The 20,787-nt window shown below is 43.6% G+C and overlaps 1 protein-coding gene across 1 annotated transcript in view; it reads right to left on the bottom strand.

The window, feature by feature from the left end:
* BICC1 (BicC family RNA binding protein 1) overlaps window positions 1–17,449 on the bottom strand; it is a 109,239-nt gene extending 91,790 nt beyond the window's left edge. The window contains exon 1 of the mRNA XM_068140052.1: window positions 17,006–17,449. Within this exon, the coding sequence (XP_067996153.1) occupies window positions 17,006–17,207 (202 nt within the window). The 5' untranslated portion in view covers window positions 17,208–17,449. The remainder of the gene's footprint in view (window positions 1–17,005) is intronic.
* Between the last annotated feature and the right edge of the window lie 3,338 nt (window positions 17,450–20,787).

Raw genomic sequence — 20,787 nt, 5'->3', positions numbered from 1 at the left:
AAAAAGGTGTCATCCTCTTAAACAAGCTCTTCACTCTTCTGTTCTCAAAGATGTTTAGAGTACTATCCCTTTAAATTCAATAAGTTTAAGCTTGTTAACTACTAAAGGCCAATCTAGGTAGGTAAGTAGTACTAAAATCAGTATTTACACCAAAGCCTACTCAAACATTGAAGTGTTCACCAAAGCTCTACTCTGTAAGGCCAGGATAGGAAAGGAGGGAAGAAAGTTGCACGTTCATTTGGCTGCTGCAGGTTGCCAGCTCCCCATGCCTGCCTTTAGCCTGCTCTCTTTTGCGTGAAGCAGTAAACAGCCCCAAGTCTGTGTACCAGCTGCAAAAACGCTGAATGTGCTCCAGTTAATCTTGATTCATCACACTGCTGGAAGGAGGCAGGAGAGAGCCAATGAGTGGTTTCTCCTCCTCTCCTAAAACAGTATGAGCAGAAAGAGAGTGGAAGAGAAACTGAACAGCAGTGATGAAGAATCTCCTCTTGGAGCAGCACATCTGGCTGCTGTGCAACACGCAGGGAGATCTTTCCTGTGTGCATCCAAAGCTACTAGACTTCTATAATCCTCTTACTCATGTCTCTGTTTGCCTTTTGACTCTCAAGACTTCCCACTTCAAAAGTATTTCCTGTCCATCTAAAAAACTTGGCCTTTACACTTCTACTAGAAATCTGGCCTGGTTAACTGGCACTGGCAGCTATGCAAATCTTTCTTCTAACGCTGCCACTTTCTTCTCCCATGCCTTACTCAGTCCAGCAGCAAGCTCCCCCTAGATCTGAGGCACTACTCACCTTGGGGGATGAACACTCCTTTAACTTGTGCAATGTAAAGAAGGTACCAGGGAAGCATCCAAAGTCAGTGGAGAGCCACAGCATGAAGCTGACAGCATATAACCCTTTAACAGGCATTAAAGCCGCTCTCAAACTTTCTGCTGGCTATTCAAAAAAGTGTAAGGCAGTGCCAAGACAAGCACTGCAGTGATACATGAGACCTACTCAACCAGAAGATTCTTGCAAATATGCATTTGAAGTCCCATAAGGAAAAGTATATCTAGTATTTTGCATCTCAGTTGGTTCAAATTATATACTCAAAACACCACTAACAATACTCATATATAGGAAATATACTTCCAACCAGATATAGCCCAACATTTAAAAGCTTAATGAGGATACAAGTGATCTGTAGCAACGTTTGTCTCTTTCAGATGGTAAATAACTGAAAACTTCATGTAACATAGAATACTCTCCTAGAACTCACTTCTCCCAAACACTGATAAAAACATAGAATACAAAGTTTAAATGTTTCAATGTAAAGGTTTACACACAAAGAAAACTTTACAAGAAGTCAAGCCTACTTTTTTTTTCCCCGTGGCTTAAACGATTCCTCATGCTTCAAACATTGGAATTACTTTTTTTCTGCCAAATCCCTGAACAATCTAAAGATGTCACTGAAGGCCACTTAAAGTAAAAAACCTGACTGCTGCTAAGCAACCCAGAAAACATCCTTACATGTTCAATTGTTCAGGGCATTTAAAAATGTCACACACATTGAGAATCCTTGTATTCTGGACTCTAATGATTGTAATGTCTTCCACACAGAGGGGGAAAAAAAAGAAAATTCTGCAGGATATGTTCATATTTCAAAAAGGAATTCTTAAAGGACTAAATATTTGATCAAATTTATTCACTGTTTCTGCACATGGAATAGATTAGAAACAGATTCTCTCTTCTGTGCTATTTTACACATACTCCAGCAGCAAATTTACTCAGGAAAACCAGCACTTATTTGTTTTACTAAAACTACCAACCTTCTTTCCCACTATACGAAATAATATTTAATACTGTGTTCTATATCCACACTCCTTAAAGCAATGCTATTTGAAGTGCTCTAATTGCACATAAACAAAGATGATTTCATATCATTTAATATTTCACCACTCTACAGCACTTCTCTGCCACAGATGCACTTCCACAAGCAGAAAAAGGGAGCCCAAATCTTATATTCCTTGAAGTAGAGGATGAAATGAAGTATTTCCATATCACAGTAAGGCTGGCACATGTAGGTACCCACCATATATTTAAATAACAAATATGTCCCTGCTCACTGCAGAAGGGATTTCACCAGATGACCTCAGAGGTCGCTTCCAATTCAGACTATTCTATGATTCTAAGATATGCATTATACACCAATAAATGATTTCAAGCACCTTTTCTTTCACTAAGCAATTCAGATTTCAGTCATTGTGACTTTTGCAGCACAGTGTAACGTTCTGCACAGGAGCTACCTTATCTTAGCTTCTAGTTTAATTATGCTGCAAACAGTTCAGGGAATGCAGTTTATATTCCCCTCAAGCAATTCAATCAGCTTACCATAGAGGTTACGGGGAATATCTTAGAAGACATGAATCTGCTAGAGCTTTCTTTTAACAAAGAAATGCTTCACTGCATCATTTAATAGACCTAATATTTATTTTGCAATCATGAATTTCATTTTTCACATTTCTCAAGATGCCCAGTCCTAAGTTACCAGTCTAGCATATTCAATTCAAGATTTATTGCTGATATAGTCTGAATAAAGAGTGAATAAATAGATACAATCAAAGCCCTCCATTCACACAAGATTATTGGCAACAGGGAAAACAGCAAATCTGCAGGTTAAACCATTAATCTAGAGTGGCAATAGAGATCTGTTAAACCAGACTTGGCTTTAAAGGAAGAGAGAATCATCACTGTCAAGAACTAAAAAGTATTTTATGAACAACAAAGGAACTGGTGAAAACAATGAACATTTTGAAACACCTGGTAGCCTCACCACAAAGCTTTCTCAAGTTTTAAATATTGATATTCCATAGCAAGTTAGATCATAAAATAGATAGTTTAGGTATGCACATATTGCATTGTGAAGAAAAGTCAGATGCAGGTATGTGTAAAAGAACTGAAATGGCACTTTTTAAAACAAATAGGGTAAATAATTACTATTACCATTTTCTACCTCAAATTATCAACATTGCCTCTTTTCAAAACAGACTTACTTAGCTTGATGACAGTTTTCAAAACAAAAGCATTACAAGCTCCTTTCACAAGGAAATTTCCTTTCCAAGAATGAAGTTTAACCAGACAAAGACCAAGATCTGACCTATTCCACAAACAGTGGCAGAACAAAACCAAAATTATTTTCTAGTCATCTCACTGCTACTACAGGCCACAAATCCAACTTTTACAGATACTTGGTACTACATAAGAAATAACACAGCTTGACCTGGTTTTGAAATACCTATATTAAAATTAGATACTTATTTCACTTGAACGATGGCTCTTTTTTCTTTCTTGGCATTTTTATTTGTTATTTTTCCCTTCAGAAGTTCCATAATATTCTAGGATCTAGAGGGGGAAAAAACCAACCCACACACCTGTAGTTTCATAATTTCATAGTTTCATTCAGGGTTGGAAGGGACCACAAGGATCATCTAGTTCCAACCCCCCTGCCATGGGCAGGGACACCCCACACTAGATCAGGCTGGACAGAGCCTCATCCAGCCTGCTCTTAAACACCCCCAGGGACAGGGCCTCGACCACCTCCCTGGACAACCCATTCCAGGGCTTCACCACTCTCATGGGGAAGAACCTCCTCCTTACATCTAGCCTGAGTCTCCCCACCTCCAGCTTCATTCCATTCCCCCTAGTCCTGTAACTACCTGAGATCTTGAGAAGTCCTTCCCCAGCCTTCCTGTAGGACCCCTTCAGATACTGGAAGGCCACAATTAGGTCACCTCGGAGCCTTCTCTTCTGCAGACTGAACAGCCCCAACTCCTTCAGTCTGTCCTCATAGGAGAGGTGCTCCAGCCCTCTGATCATCCTTGTGGCCCTTCTCTGGACACGCTCCAGCACCTCCACATCCCTCCTGTAATAGGGGCTCCAGAACTGGACACAGTACTCCAGGTGGGGTCTCACCAGGGCTGAGTAGAGGGGGAGGATCACCTCCCTCGACCTGCTAGCCACACTTCTCCTGATGCAGCCCAGGATCTGATTGGCTTTGCGGGCTGCAAGTGCACACTGAGAGCTCATGTTGAGCTTTTTGTCCACCAGCACCCCCAAGTCTCTCTCCTCAGGGCTACTTTCCAGCCAGTCACTGCCCAGCCTGTATTTGTGCCTGGGATTGCCTCGACCCAGATGCAGGACCCTGCTTTGTAAGTCTTAACAATAAGTTATCTTTGCAAGTTAAAAAGATTTAGAGAAGGAAGGACTGAAAAACCTAAAATATCCTCCATCCCACGGCTTCTTAAATAAAAGATTGGGCAGGCCCACACACAAGGGGGAAAAAACCAAGAAAGAAAAAAAAAAAAAAAAAAAAAAGAGTCGAGACAATCCTTCCTGTGGAAGAGAATCAGGGCAAGTACCTATAAAAGCTACAGCTAAATGCATCTTAAATCTTTTTCGGCTGATTGTAGAGTGCGTGTGTCTTGTCAAGCATCCTCCCAAATGACCAGTGTGCTCCCAGAGTCATAGTTTCATAGTTTCATTCAGGGTTGGAAGGGACCACAAGGATCATCTAGTTCCAACCCCCCTGCCATGGGCAGGGACACCCCACACTAGATCAGGCTGGACAGAGCCTCATCCAGCCTGCTCTTAAACACCCCCAGGGACGGGGCCTCGACCACCTCCCTGGACAACCCATTCCAGGGTTTCACCACTCTCATGGTGAAGAACCTCCTCCTCACATCCAGCCTGAATCTCCCCACCTCCAGCTTCATTCCATTCCCCCTAGTCCTATCACTACCTGAGATCCTGAGAAGTCCTTCCCCAGCCTTCCTGTAGGCCCCCTTCAGATACTGGAAGGCGACAATTAGGTCACCTCGGAGCCTTCTCTTCTGCAGACTGTACAGCCCCAACTCCTTCAGTCTGTCCTCATAGGAGAGGTGCTCCAGCCCTCTGATCATCCTCGTGGCCCTTCTCTGGACACGTTCCAGCACCTCCACATCCCTCTTGTAATAGGGGCTCCAGAACTGGACACAGTACTCCAGGTGGGGTCTCACCAGGGCTGAGTAGAGGGGGAGGATCACCTCCCTCGACCTGCTAGCCACACTTCTCCTGATGCAGCCCAGGATCTGATTGGCTTTGCGGGCTGCAAGTGCACACTGAGAGCTCATGTTGAGCTTTTTGTCCACCAGCACCCCCAAGTCTCTCTCCTCAGGGCTATCCTCCAGCCAGTCCCTGCCCAGCCTGTATTTGTGCCTGGGATTGCCTCGACCCAGATGCAGGACCCTGCACTTGCTCTTATTGAACTTCATGAGGTTGGCCTGTGCCCACCTCTCCAGCCTGTCAAGGTCCCTCTGGATGGCCTCCCTTCCCTCCAGTGTGTCTGCTGCACCACACAGTTTGGTGTCATCAGCAAACTTGCTGAGGGTGCATTCAATGCCACTGTCCATGTCCCCCACAAAGATGTTGAATAAGACAGGTCCCAGGACTGATCCCTGAGGGACTCCACTTGTCACTGGCCTCCACTGGGACATGGAGCCATTGACAGCCACTCTTTGGGTGCGGCCATCAAGCCAGTTCCTTATCCATCTAGTGGTCCACCCATCAAACCCATGTGTCACCAGTTTGGAGACCAGGATGTGGTGTGGGACAGTGTCGAAGGCTTTGCTCAGGTCCAGGTAAACGACATCAGTTGCTCGCCCCTCATCTATTAATTTTGTCACCTGCTCATAGAAGGCCACCAGGTTGGTCAGGCAGGATTTGCCCTTGGCAAAGCCATGCTGACTGTTCCCAATCACCTCTTCACTATTCTTTTGAGCGAGTAGTGACTCCAGGAGGATCTGTTCCATGATCTTTCCAGGCACAGAGGTGAGACTGACTGGCCTGTAGTTCCCTGGTTCCTCCTTCTTGCCCTTTTTGAAGATGGGGGCAATGTTTCCCCTTTTCCAGTCTGTGGGGACTTCACCAGACTGCCAGGACTTTTGAAATATAATAGAGAGGGGTTTAGCAACCTCATCTGCCAGTTCTCTCAGTACCCGTGGGTGTAACCCGTCGGGTCCCATGGACTTGAACACTTTCAGGTTCTTCAGATGATCACGAACCTGATCTGCACTTACAATGGGCAGTTCTTCCTCCCTGTCCCTGGCTTTAACTTCCATAACATCAGGAGTCCTTAGCCTTTAATAAAATGGGTCAAAAAATCTGACCTTTACAATCTAGGGGATATTAACCTTGGTAACTTTAAAAAGGAAAACAACGACTAAGTGTTAAAACTAGTAGCTTTATCCCTCAGCATTTAGAAAACTCTTGATCTTAAGATGTGAAATTCAAAAGACTGTCACTGGAAGCTGGCTGCTTGGGAGGTAGTCAGAGTGACTAGAAATCTGGTGCCTTTTAACATGTTATTGTATTTCTTGTCACAAGTGATACATTTATAAACATTTTTTAAAACACCTCCACCCTTGAAAGAAAAGAAACCTAAAGGACAAGCTGCCTCCTGCCAGTTCTCACTCACATGTGCAAGGAAGACACTTCAGGAAGGGTACATTGAGCAACAAGTTTTTCTGTGATTTATACAAGAGAATTCAATGGATTGAGATAACGTTGCCACACTTCAATCCTGCTTTCACAACTTCCTAGCATGCCACCAGCAAGAAAGCAAAGCTCAGTAGGAACACAGTGTAGCATGGAGTACATGAATTACATCCTTCGAACGAGCAAGGTCACTCCTACATGCAGTCAACTCCCCCTGCTCAGCCACTGCAACTCCAGTTAGTTTATCCAGTTCCTGTAAGCAAATCCTTGTGCTTTACTTCAAGCTCAAGTAGTTAAGCAGCACACAGCTACCAGAGATAATCACATCCTTGTGCAATGATGATTTTAAAAGCTGTTTGAAGATAGCAGACCAGCAGCACTCAATGCATTCCCACAGGAGAGCTGTGTCCCAATTCACCTAGTCAGTCCCCTTCCTGCCAAGACTCCCATGCCATACTCACACAAGCCACACCACCCCTGCAAGACTGCAATCTGCAGCCAAACACAGCATTTCTCGTGTGGACAAGAACAGGCTTAAAGGTTCATAGCAAGACCTGCCATAGCAGGAGCTACCTGTCCCAGACACCACCTTGCCCTGGGGCTGTGGGAACTTGGGCACCAGCACCCTTCCCAGTACCACCCCCCCCGCCCCCCATCAGCCACACTCATCCTCACACATAACAGACCTAGGGTATGCACTCAGCTACCATGCACACACTGCTGCCAGCCACACAGTGCAGTCACCACGTGTCATCATCTCATATAAACCCAGGACTGCAGTCAGGCAGCTTGGTGCAAGCAAATGAAACATGCTGGACACTTGTTCTCAGTGCTGCTTGCTGCAGACTAGGCAAAATATGTCCTTTTTTTTGGTCAATATATATTTCAGGAATTAAGACAAGATACAGCCTTGGCACAAAAGATGTTACAAAGGTTTAAAATAAAAGGCAGGTTTAAGAAGGAAGATGTCATCTTGTCCAACATTTTGACCATCACTGTTCATCATGAAACCACACCTGCCAGGCAAAGGCCAGTAGTCAGCAGCTCGCCTGAGGAACTGCATCACATGCATAAAAAAAACAACACACAGCCAAGCAATCTTGGGAACAGTATTAAAGAGGATGATTAGCCTATATTTTGGAGACACCATCCATTATGGCATATCTAAAGAACAGCAGTAACACCACTAAAATAGTACATGAATAAAAATTTTAGAAGTATTAATGATTTTGTTACCCATTCAAGAGAATCACAGCTGAAAGATGCAAAAGGTATCCCAAAGAAGTGTTGATTTCTTCATCAGTGATTTAAGTTTCACTGACAGGACACTGAAAAGGATTAGTACTCATGCATAAGAAATCTGAAGTTAAATAAATTGGAATCCTACCAGGGTTTTTGAAGGTGGGATGTACAGATGGACTTTTTTCCAGCAGGTGCTTCTTACTAGGGATGGCAAATTGACCCCTATACTCAGTCACAATTTTAATCAACCCTGAAGCACAGTTCAGGCTGCAAAGTGCCACTTCTCCTGGCATTTAATCAAGCATTTACCTAAAAATGCATATTTACAGTCTTATTCAATAGATAATATTATGCTCTAATATTAAGATACTAAACCTAATACTGGACTATAACTCAAAAAAGTAAAATTCATGTGAAGCTTTGATTCCTTTGCTGTCCAAAAAAAGAGACATTAGTGATATCACCTCAGCAATGAGCACTGCAAAAGTGCAAGTCTCCAGACTTTATGGATCATTTCTTTCACAAAACAGAAAAGTCATAAAAAGAAAATTTGCCCCATCTTTTCTCAGTGATACCTAGTGAGGAGTCTGGCTCCATCTGCCACTACCCCTGACACACAAAAAATTAATGAGGACTTCTCAGGATTAAAACTAAACAGTCCCAGGTGTCCCAGCCTCCTCTCCTACATCAGGTTCTCCAGTCCCCCCAGTATGTGTGGTCACAGGACACCTCATGTGACTCACGAGGGCTGAGTAGCAAGCATGCATTACCACCCTCAACCTGCTGGCACTCTTCCTCATGTAGCCCAGTATGCTGTTGGGTCTCTTTGTCACAAGGCTACACTGATGTCTTGCTTGTGACTAACTGGTCCATTAGGATGCTGCACTTGAGCTTGTTGGCCTGAAGCTTGTGATGGTATATGGGTTAATTCCCCCTCCAGTGCAGGAATTGGTATTTCCTTCTGTTGAACTTCAAGAGATTTATTTTGAACCATTTCCCCAGCCCTGTAGAGGTCCCTCCTGGCTGCTTCCAATCTTCACATTCCTGACCAGTTTTTCCTCACTTGCAAGCACCAAGTCCAGCTTTTCTGTTTTTCTGGATTTTCTGTTGTCACCCCACTGATTATCTATCTTTGAAACTTATTTGCTTTACCCTGATGTGCTCTTCCTTCAGCAAAGTAATTAAACCATCCACAGGATCCAGAATTGCAAGCATGAGGCTACTTCCAGTTGTTTGAAGACCACCTCATCTGTTGCTTCTTCCTAATCAGATGGTCTGTAACACTCACTCCTAACACCATCCAGATTGGTCTGCCCGATAATCCTGACTTGTGCTTTCACAACTGGCTCATCCTCTGCACAAGGCAGAGCTCCCTGCAATCTACTGCTCTCTCACATGAAAGGGCCATTTTACCTCCTCAGCATTCCAGCCTGTCCATCTTAAAAAGTCTGTATCCAGTGACTGAAGGATGCCAGTCCCAAGAGCTATCCCACCTCTGCAACCTCAGCAACATCAGACAGCCTGCAACTGCATGCAGGCCTCCAGTTCCACCTGCCTGATACCTATGCAACTTGCATTTGCATCAGGCACTTCAAGGACATACTCACTTGAGCGGATTTCCCAGAGAAGGTACAAGAGCTTCTCTATAAGTGTCTTGTAGGCACACGGCTATTCAGTGCCTTCCCGACTTCTGTGCTACAGAACTACACAGCCATCCTAAAGACTAGGACAAACAGATGTCACTACATCCATCTCTCCACGAAATCTGGGCTACAGGATTGAAATTAAACATAGATATGCTACTTGGCAAGTGACTTCCCCATTTAGACACATACTGTTACCTCTGTTCTGTATTTGTTATAAATGCCCTCTCCATTACAGACATCTGGGTGTGTCAGGTGATGAAATACTCAACATGATCCAGCAATGTGCACATGCAGCCCAGAAGACAACCATGTCCTGGACTGTCTTAAAAAAGCATGACCAGAAGGATGAGAGGTGTGATATGTACCCCTGCTCTGGCGAGATGCTACCTGGAATACTGCATCCAATTCTGGCACCCCAAACATAAGAGGGATATCCAAGTGCTGGAGCGCTGCAGCAGATCCAGAGGAGGCCATAAAGATGATCAAAAGGCTGGAGAACTTCCCCTATGGGGACAGGCTGAGAGAGTTTGGGCTGTTCAACCTGGAGAAGATAAGGCTCCAGGGAGATCTTAGAGCAGTCTTCCAGTACCTCAAAGGGCCCTACAAAAAGCCAGGAAGGGACTTTTCATAAGGGCTTCTAATGATAGGATGAAAGAGAATGGATTGAAGCTTGAGGAGGGCAGGTTTAGACTGCATATTAGGAAGAAATTCTTTGCAGTAAGGGCGGCGGAATGCTGGAACAGGTTGTCTAGGGAGGTCACAAGGCCAGACTGTATGAGGCATTGAATGACCTGGGGTAATGGAAGGTGACCCAGCCCATGGCAGGGAGGCTGGAGCTAGATCTTTAATGTCCCTTCCAACCTAAATCTTTCTATGACTCTATGAATCTCTTCTCATATAGACTTCAGAAGCTTTTCACCCCAGTACCCAAAAACTGTACTTACATGTGTAAGCTAAATACTCTTGATTTCTAAGGCTCTATTAGCTTGACAGATAAGAACAGAAAGAATATAGGTCTGTTTTTCCTATGAGGACTACAGATACTCCAACAGCTCCTCACATACAGAGACCTGGCAGAGGGCTGCTATTGCTCATGAACATTCCCTCACAACATCAATGAGCCTTTAACAGGAAACAGGCTTTTTGAAAAATATGTATTCCTGTTCCAGTAAAAAGGATATCACTGTAGACATCTCTGAATAAACCAGCTATAAAGTCACTGAAACATGAAGAGCTACATTGCCCCATTCAACAGAAATACTGATCTGAACACCAGACAAGAAAGCTTCGTCATAAAATAGACATTGAACAAAAGTTGCAGATGTGTCTAAGAAGTGTTTCAAATAGAAATGAAATTCCTTTGAAAACTACCACTGATTAACTGGTAGCATCTTAAAGAAGAAATCCTTACCATGTATGAATTCTTTCTCCTACGAGAAGTGCACACAATTAATAAGCTGTGTTCCAATTCATGTGCACTCAGATTTTATGCTCAAAGGTCATGAAAGTCACTACTGAGTCCCACAGTAAGGGGTGTTAATGGGGGGGGGGGGGTGTGAGGAAACACCACCACAATCCTAATTAAAAAAGCTACTAGTTGAACACAGAGGTCTGAAATGAAAAGACAACTAGTCTGTTTCATTGTTTGACAGGCAGAAAGCCAAAAGCCTGAAAAAAGTACTCAAAATAGGACATATTTTCCAATGGAGGTAAAGATTACAATATAACCAACAGGAATGTGCAAGCCAGCAATACTTAACTTAGCAGCTCATGCCAAACCATGATAGCCCGTTGTACTACTTAAAAAGCACTGAAACTTGAGAAAGTGGTATTATTACGATTGTTAACAGTGGAATGCAAGAACATTTTTAAACTACAAGTCATACAAATACATTTCATATATTTATTTTTGTAGAAATAGACTATTCAGCAATTTAGGGATTTGAAAACTTGACAAAAACTTGATATTTTTTTCCCTCTTGCTAACGCCAGTTAAACACCAAATGTAAACGCTATTAGAAAGGTTCCAGTTTCCCCACAACTATGTCCTTCTCCAGGTAATGCTGATACATTACAAAGAAAAGGGCGGGGGGGGGCGGGGATTCAAACCACCAACACAAATCTCAAAATTTAGTGGAAAACACCCCAACAAAACAAACCACACCACCAAAACCACCCACCACACATTCTTTTCTGCCCTAGGAGAGGAGACAGTATTTAGGACCTACAAATACAGTTTCAGTCTTGTCAAAGAAAATACATACTTCATTCTGCTTAGAGCTCCAACGGGGACATGGGGAACTTTTAAACAGAAGTAAAATACACCAGTTGTGTGTAAAATACTTCAGTTGTGAGTGAGAGACACTATTTTTTCCAAGGATCATAGTACATTTAGTTTTATTATACAGATTTCTGTCACCACCACACATACACAAATATCCAGAAGAGTCCTGCTTTGCCATTGAAGCACAAAAAAACAGCTTAACACAAAGCTTGCCATCCCCACAAAAGCCATCACAGTCAGGACCACTCAATTTAAGATACAGTTGTCCATTAATGAGCTAATTCATTCAGTACCTGTTAATTCATATCTTCAAGGTTTAGCCTCTAAAAATTGTAGAAAAGTATTAGCAGAAGCCCAGATTTCCTATAACATCTCCATCTTCTTCAGTACATTCAAACAGAAGTGGGTGGTTTGTTTTTTCCCTCCCTCCTTGCCCCCTCAAACACGACTTGTCACACTTGCAAATTTACCATTCTCTATAGTTGAAACAAAGTAGTAGAGAAGTCTAGGAAAAGTATTAAAAGTACACTTTTCCACATAGTACTTTTAACTTGTTAACTTAACATTCTATGATCTCTGAGGTCCCTTCCAACCTAAGCCATTCTAGGACTCTAATTTTTTTATAAATCAAGTCTACATTAGGTAAATTAAGACTGACGTGATTCCTACAGTTCTGACCTACTCCAGTTAACATATGAAGGCACTAGTGGCAGTCAGCACTAAGTCAGCACAAGGCACTGATGTTTTCCATGATTCCCATACACTATAAACATAACCTGCTCTGCAAGAGGAGCTCAAAAACAAACAGGGTGCTTGTGGTGCTGAGTATTCTTCAGAATCACAGAATAAATCTGGTTGGAAGAGACTTCAAAGATGATCCAGTCCAACCCCTGACCCCGACTGAAAGGTCAACACTAAACCATGTTTCCTAGGCAAGCCAAGCTGTGCTTTTCTTTGTGTGTTGGTTTATTAATAGTCAAGCAAACACTGAATTACCTCACAAAGGAAAAAACCTCACATCACTCAAAGTTCCAGATCCCATCATGAAAATGACACCAACTAGTCCTCAAACTGAAAGATGACTCAAAAAAAGCCCAAAACACAACAGACAAACACAAAATTCTAACAGGGACATCGTTGGTTGTTTTAAAGAGCCACAAACACCACTGTTGAGTTAGACACTCAGTAAAAACCAGTATGGATTTGGTTTTTCACCCAAGTACTGCTGTGTAATAGTGCATTATAAAGTCACACACTATTTAAGTGTGTGTTATGCATATATCCCATCAAAATCCTCAATATCTGTTAAAGAACATGACAAAAATATTTGACATGACAAACTGGCATAACACTTTGTAGCCAAGAATAAAACACACCATACAAGAGGAGGGGAAAAACAAAACAAACAAACAACACAAAGTGTTGTTTGTGTTTATTTTGGATTCTTCAAGGTTCATGGCCAACTTGTCTAAGTCTATTAATTGCTACAACATTAGTTATTACATTTCACTTTCTGGACAGCTTTCCTAAATTCAGTGTTTTGCATTTTTGTAGTAATACTCAGATGCTATTGTCACATGCACTAAGTAAATCATTCCACAGTATTAAAACACCTGAGCATTCACCAAATTTAGTACAGAGCAGCTATAATTAATAGGGCTACTGTGAAAAATATCTTTCAGCACTGCTGAAAAGAGGAACTGATCCATTTTACTCAAACTTGCTTCCAAGGGCAATGGGGGAAGTTTTTTCTAAAGAGATCTGTTCATCAGCAAACTGATGAAGACATGCAACACAAGATAGCTTACACTCCCCTGTAATGACTGAGATTTGCTGCTTGAACGTTATTCCAGTCATAAATGAGCAAGTAAAAAACAGTCATACAAAACAGTTGGACACAAAAAAAAACATTCCAATAAGAAAAAGCACAGCTGTCCCAGAAGCTCACTCTACCTCTTGTATTTATCTTAGAGCTACTCAGAACCAAACTTTGAAACACCAAAAACACTAAACCAATCATTTCAAAGGTGGGGGGAAGCAACAGAAACACTTTCAAATCTATCAATATTACCTGACACCTCAATTCAGATTTTGGTTTCTTCTTCAAATACAACTGGTAGCAAGCTAGCCACATGAACTCCTTTTCGAACAACATCTACTCGGTGTCTTGCTACAGCACTTACTCCAGTTGTAGACTCCACTTGATGTTGAGTACTCCAGTCCCCCATCACGACATGTACAATTTGCCATTCCCAGGTGGATCTTGCTGAAGTCAGTGTTCCCCAAGAAACTACCCACAAAAATATCAAGTGCAGGAAAGTTGAAAATAGCCATTGCAGAAACACAAAAACTCAGCAGCAATCTCAGAATGTAACAGAAGCACCTAGCCAAACAACAGAGCTTCTTCATAATCTTTCTAACCCTGATTGATTTTACTATTTCAACGTTAGTACAGTAAACAACAGATGTTGACTAGTGCAAAAAAAAAAAAAAAAAATACTAGGATCCTCCAGCAAGAATGAGAACATTTCCTGACAGGTTTCTTCAGCAGATGCTGTTTCAGACTTAGCTTTAAAGAAAACTGAACTAAAGACGATGTATTCTCACTTTCCCAAAAGATAAGAAAGCTATGGTGAACACTAAGAAGAAATTCTAAGTGTCTTAATTTCAAAAGTAACTTCTGCAACTGTAAACATGCTCCCTAGTAGCTAGTAAAAGCAAGAGAGGAGGCTCAAAGCACCTAATATGAACAAGAACCCTGTGTTTACACCAGTTTGAAATAAAAATAAAAAATAAAAAGTTTGATAACTTCTGGAAATCGGAAATCTGGTGGCCACTACTTCGACTACAGAGATCTTTCCCTTCCATAATGCAATCACTGCATATTTTAAGAACTTCCACTGAAGGATTAGTACTAGAAACCACAAGAAACACAACCCTATGAATTCTCTAACACGTTTCTAGAGATGGCACACTGCTGCCTTTCCTACTTAGTGGAGTCAAAAGTTTCCACTCCCAAAACATGCCCCCCCCAAAAAAGAAGAAATGAAAACAGTGTTACAGACAGCGTTACTGTTTCCCGTCAGCAGATTTCTGGGTACCACTTACAGACCTGTCTCCATGATGCTCTTTGTGATACCCGGGCAGAGCTACTTAGTACTCAAGATATTCTCCTACAGAAAAGGATACGTAAAACTTATCTTGAAGGAAGTCAAAAAAACTTGAAGCATGGCAAGGAAACTAAATGAAAGCAATAATATTTAACAAACAGTTCACAGCTTTCTTACACAAAACTATTATATTTGCCTCAGGTTTCCTACTTAACAGGTTTTCATTACCAATAAGCCAGGAAGTTTATATATCTGCATAAAGTCATTTGTTACCAAATTCAAGAGGTATTTTTCTTCACAAGAAGAAATGCATCTGGTGCAAGAATTCCTCAAACCATCACCCAAAGTATGTGTATTGCAGACTGGAAATACAGCAATCTCTCATCAAAACCCAGGCAGCACTGTCTGCATTTACTCACTGTACTCCAATAATCATACACTTTTTACTACACTCTTCTGGAAGTAAGGGAAAAACAATTAGGAGAGGCAAACAAAAAACCAAACCATTGACACTGTCTATTACTGGATGACACAATGTATACACTATTTGAACTCTGATTAGAAGTTTTGCTTACCCTCACATGCTTACTACATCAAGCAGCAGAAGGCAGAACTGTGTCTGGGATGAGGAAATGGAAATTAATTTTGCTACTAGAGGAAAACGTTAAGGCCATCTCAATTTTCTTACAGCACTTTAACTTCTGACCCTTTTTTTTACTACTTCATACACAGGAATACATTTTCTTTTCAATATCTTAATTTTGGTTTTAAGACACTTCCAATGACCACATCTTTATAAACAGTTGTTGCTGTTTATAAGACCTCTTCTCTCTGAATTCCTTTCTCTTCAGTGCATTACATAATGAGATTTTTTTTACTACCACTAAAGTATTAACTGATTAAAGATTAACTCACCCCCAGGAGAGAGAATCTCAGTTAAATAAATTCCAATCATTGTAGTCACTAAGTCAAACCACAGCTTTTCAGTGACCAACTCAACTCACCCACTCCTGTTCTGCTAGCTCCTGCAGCCTCCCACTGCTGGGAGAGGCAGGTGCTGTGACAGAGGATGATCAGGCATCTAGCACCTACTGTTTCCAGTAAGTGAATAAACATGTGACATGCCACATGAACAACAGTGACAGATTTGTCAGGTTTATTTTGAAAAGGTACATAAGTACTTCAGTTACTATCTTAAGTGTAACATTCAATGTTTACAAAGCAGCAGTCCCAGAGGAAAGAGCAGCTTTTGAAATCATCATCATGCTTCCTTGTTGATCCAAACGTCCTGAAATTTCACAACACAAGACCTGAAACGTATTGTCAGGGGCTCTTCAGACCAAGCAGTAGAGAACACGTTACCCCATTCAACAACATCCCCAACTGGTTTAAATCTACTCATCTGCTCATTAGCAGCCAAACCTGCAATTGCTACTCCTGTAGTATTTTGCCTACGTAGCTTCCACTGAGAGTTAGCTAATTCAAAACAGACTGGGACAAAATATGTAGCCTCAAGAAAGAAAGAAACAAAAAAACAACAACCACCAAAAAAAAAAAATAATAATCACAAACAAACAAACCAACCCCCACCAACCAAAACCCCACCACAACTAAAAGAACGAAAGCAGAGCCAAGGACTGAGCAAATTCTAAGGCAACAGCGGCTGCTGTCAGCTCTCCCGGTCCCGTCCCCGCTTCCCTGGCCGGGACGCCCGGCTTTGGAGACTCCCTTCCCGTTCCGTGGCGGCCTCGGCTGTTCCTCGAAAGCCTGAACGGCCCTACCAGAGCGGGGATATTATGTTTTTAAAGAGGGATTTCTGAGAGACCTCGACTTTGAAAGCCGAAGCCCCCCAGAGCGCCGAGTGCCAGCCGGCCCGGCCCCTACTGACATTTCACGACAAGGGAGTGTCCCTGTCACCCGTCCACGGGCCGCGATGCTCCACAGGGAGAGGTGAATCAAGGAGAGTCTTCCACCGTCGTCATGCACCCCCGGCCCAGGAGGCCACAGTAGCTCCAAGAAGCCTGGGACTGGCCCGCGGGGCTCCCGTCGACCCAGAGCCACGTCCAGCGGCCCAGGAGGGGCTGACAAATTCCCCAGCCCGACAAGAAAGCCACGGCAAGCCGAGCTGAGATGGGGCAGAGACGCGACACCCTCCCATCTCGGGCGGCTCTGCGCCCCCCGGGGACCGCCGTCGCTTCCCCCCGCCCTCACCTTGGAGCATAGCCTCCAGTTTCTTCCTGTCCACCCGGAATCGCTCCTCACCCCACTCGGGACTGTGAAGAGGTCGCGCCGGGCCGGCTGAGTCTTCCTCGGAGCCGGGCAAGGGCGAATCAGTGCTGCGCTCGCTGTTGGAGCCCGGGTCAGAAAGCGGCTGCTGCAGGTACCCGCTCAGCGGGTCGCACTGAGCCGCCATGGCGTTGCCGGGCGGACCCCGCCGCCGCTCCGAGCCCCACTCGGCCGCCTCCCCGCGGGACGCTATCTGCCCCCACAGCCGCCCCCCCGGCTCATCCCAGCCACCGCCGCCTGCCAGAGTCCCGGCCCCGGCGCCGCCGCCTGCGCCCGCCTCTGCCTCCGGCTCCCCGCCGAGTGTGTGCGTCCCCGGGCCGGCGGCGGTGTCCGCGGCTCGGCGGCGCCCCCAGCCCGCCCGCAGCCCGCACAACATCTCCGCCTCCATTGGGCCGCTGCCGGCCCGCCGGGGAGGGGCCGGGGATATCCCCGGCCGCGGCCCGGGAGGAGGGGGCAGCGGCGCGGTGTGGCGCGGCGGGAGGAGGGAGGGGCGGGGACGGGAGGGGAGGAGGAGGGGTGATGGCGCCCCCGGAGCACCGCCTCCCTGTCTGGGGTCGCGCGGGCCGGAGTTCTAGTCGCCGGGCTCTGGGAACGCCGCTGCGACCCAGCCCGCCGGGGGTCCAGCCCCGCTAGGGACAATCCCTGCCGTGGCGTGAGTGGTGGTGCCCGCGGCCCTCTCCAACCGACGCCGCCTGAGGGAGGGTCGGCAGCGATTGTGTAGCTTCAGGTGAAGTACGCAACGGGCGGGCTGATGCCCCATCAAAATGAGCCCTAAGTAACAACCCTGCCCAAGAGCGATGCCATCGAAACGTGCTTGAAGTTGCGGCGGGAAAAAGCAAGCCAAGTTTTGCGGCAGGGCCTGGGAACGCCGTTGGTTTGGCGTGACTGACAAGTCTTGTGATAGCGAGGAGGGCCTCGGATTTCTCCTCGGCCGTGTTTCGGGACGAAGCATCGGACCGGCGCAGCTCCTTGGGCTGCGCTGCTTCACCAGGAACCGGGTTGCACAGCCCTAACCCTCAGGCGTAATCGCCTCATCTGCCCCCAGCATTGCACGGCTGGATTTCACCACAAAGGGTTTAAGCCCCAAAGCAGGCACAAACCAGCTTGTTTCTTCTGCATCTGAGAAATTCTTTCTGACTGCAACGTTCTGCTGCACGTCACACGTTCCAGCAAAACGTTCCAAAACTTTCTGTTTCAATTAATCACTGCTACACGACGCTCCGGCAGCGCCGTGCCTAGAGTCCCATGAGGTATCCTGCCCTGAGAGCATCACACCTCACCTGCAGCAATCCAGACACCTGTCGTCTGTTTTTTTTTTTCCAGTGCTGAAGCATCCACATATTTATGATGGCCAAACCAGATGACTGTATGCACCATAGAAAGCAATACAGAAATTACAGCTGGCTGAGGTGATGGTGACTTTGCCTTGTAGCTAACAGCATCTTGAAGAAGTGCTTTAAAATTTGTCAGGAGCTGCACTAATGTGCCAGATAGATGGGAACTATGCTGGTCCACTTCCAATATGCAGTCATTTTTATAGAGGTTCGTATTTTGGCTCACTGAGTGTTTAGGCTTTTCCCTCTTAATGTCATGACAGTGTGAATTCTGACATGCCCATAGTTTCATTAGTACTGAACATGATGTGCAGGGAGAGAGACACTCTTAGTGAAATATCTAGTATTGTAGTATGTAATTCTTTTGATGGTCTTAGTCTCTGTGGATGCTAGCCAGTGGCTTGTGGGCAACATACTGCTCACCAAATCCTTTGGTACTTCTCTTGACCATGGGAAATAAAACAGCTGACATCAAAACCAATAGAACAGGTCACAGAAACAGAGCAATCTCAATTTCTCTCAGTAGTTTGCTTGTAGCATGGTAATAATTTAGGTGTGTGGCACAGTCTGAAGAAAGCCTGGGAGTCTTTTCCTTCCCAGTTTATAAGTTTACAGTTTTCAGTTGCCTCTTATTTTTGTTGTTGTTTGTTTTGGTGTTTTTTTGTTGTTGTTGTTTGTTTTGGTGGGTTTTTTTTGTTCTTGTTTTCAGATGGGAAAGTGAACATTTTCCATATCAAAACAACTTGAAATTCAGCAGTCTGCTTATCTCACCCCAAAGCAGCCCCAGCTTGAGTTGTTGGTCTTCTAGATGCCAGGACCAGTGTTACACAATATAAATGTTGAGAAGTTTTTTAAGTAGTTGAGAAGTATTTATGACAACACCAGTTACAGTCCACAGCTCTACAGGTCCTTAGCACCTCTGAACAAAACAATGCCTTGAGCATTTTCCACTCATAAACTAATGAGATTTACAGTCAGAGATTCTCAGTGTAGGAGGTCTCTTTCCTTGTGTTTTATCAGTTCCTGCAATGCAGCCACAGAACCCTTGTTTCTCATCAGTTAGCTGTGGTTGAAATCAGCAGTGGGTTTTTTTCCATCAGCCATATAAACAATATAATAAGTCAAAGATCTCTTAAAAATAATGATGTGCACAGTTTAGTTTTTATCCATTAAGAATAACCCTTTCATGGTGTTGTTTTAGACTAAAAAAAAGGAAATGAACTATTTGATTTCCTATATAAATCTGTACAAATGGTTCAAAAAAGGAGTTTTAGTGGTTAGGAGCTATTATTGGTATCATATATTCAGTTGCATAAATGGCATTTTATTTCTCCAGTGTAGTGCAGAATAAAATGTTACATAGAAAACTTGAACTAAGTAGAAAACCACATTTTTAAATGGCTAAAATAATATTAAATGTGGATACAATTGGGGAAAATGGGTGGAAGTTGGCAGATAAAAATCAAAAGGCTAGAAAGAACACCAGCTGAAGTTGACTTTGGCATATACAATTTATATTGGCCGTTTTTCTGTGGCTAGCAGATTGATCAAAGAAAAGAAAATACAGGATCTCTCTCATTTTGGCATACCATGTCTATTTTGCTACATTCTCCCCCTCTGGTTTTTGTCCTGGTTTCTTTTTCTCACCTCACACATACATAATACCTGCAAATCTCAGGAACAGAGTAACTTAGTAGAGAAATGTTTTATTCTCACACTCAGCCTATAGGCAAAGTTTATTGTATAATATTTATTGGGATGAAACAGATGCTATCAATTTAAAGGAAACTCATGAATTAGTTGATCTACTCCTAGAAATGCCCAAGATAAATTGTCTTTTGATTCATAAGCACAGAGAGATTCTGAAACATCATTTTAGCTATACTGAATCATGAGACCATAAAAAGAGATTGGAAGAGATTTCAAAAAAGGTCATCTAGTTCATCTCCCAACTATGCTGAATTCATTCCTGACACATATTTGGTTTATCCACTTCTTTACAGTTTCTAATGATGAGGTCTCCCTGACCTCTCCAGGAAATTCCTGTGCTTCACTTACCATCAAGAAGTACTTTTTCCTCTTAATAAGTAACTTGAATTATTTCAGCTGCGACTTAAAGCCATTAGTTCTTATCCTGTCCACTATGGACATGGCAAATGAGTTATTCCTTCTTTGTATCAAACTTTGATGCCTGTGCATCAATCCTTAAGTCCCTAAGCCTTTCAGTTCATTCTCAGAGGTTGTGTTTCTTGTTCTTCAACAAACTCTTTTCACAGTAGTCTATATCCTTCCTGAAATAAAAAGCACAAAACTGGAGGGCATACCCCAGCTGAGGCCTTACAGCTCTGAACAGAGCTGCATTATCTTATCAGG

This window comes from Melanerpes formicivorus, unplaced genomic scaffold, assembly GCF_026170545.1.
Source record: "Melanerpes formicivorus ecotype bairdi unplaced genomic scaffold, bMelFor1.0.p_v2 SCAF_6, whole genome shotgun sequence".
NCBI lineage: Eukaryota > Metazoa > Chordata > Aves > Piciformes > Picidae > Melanerpes > Melanerpes formicivorus.
The sequence above is the reverse complement of the archived record's forward strand: the minus strand, read 5'-3'. Positions and strand labels throughout refer to the sequence as shown.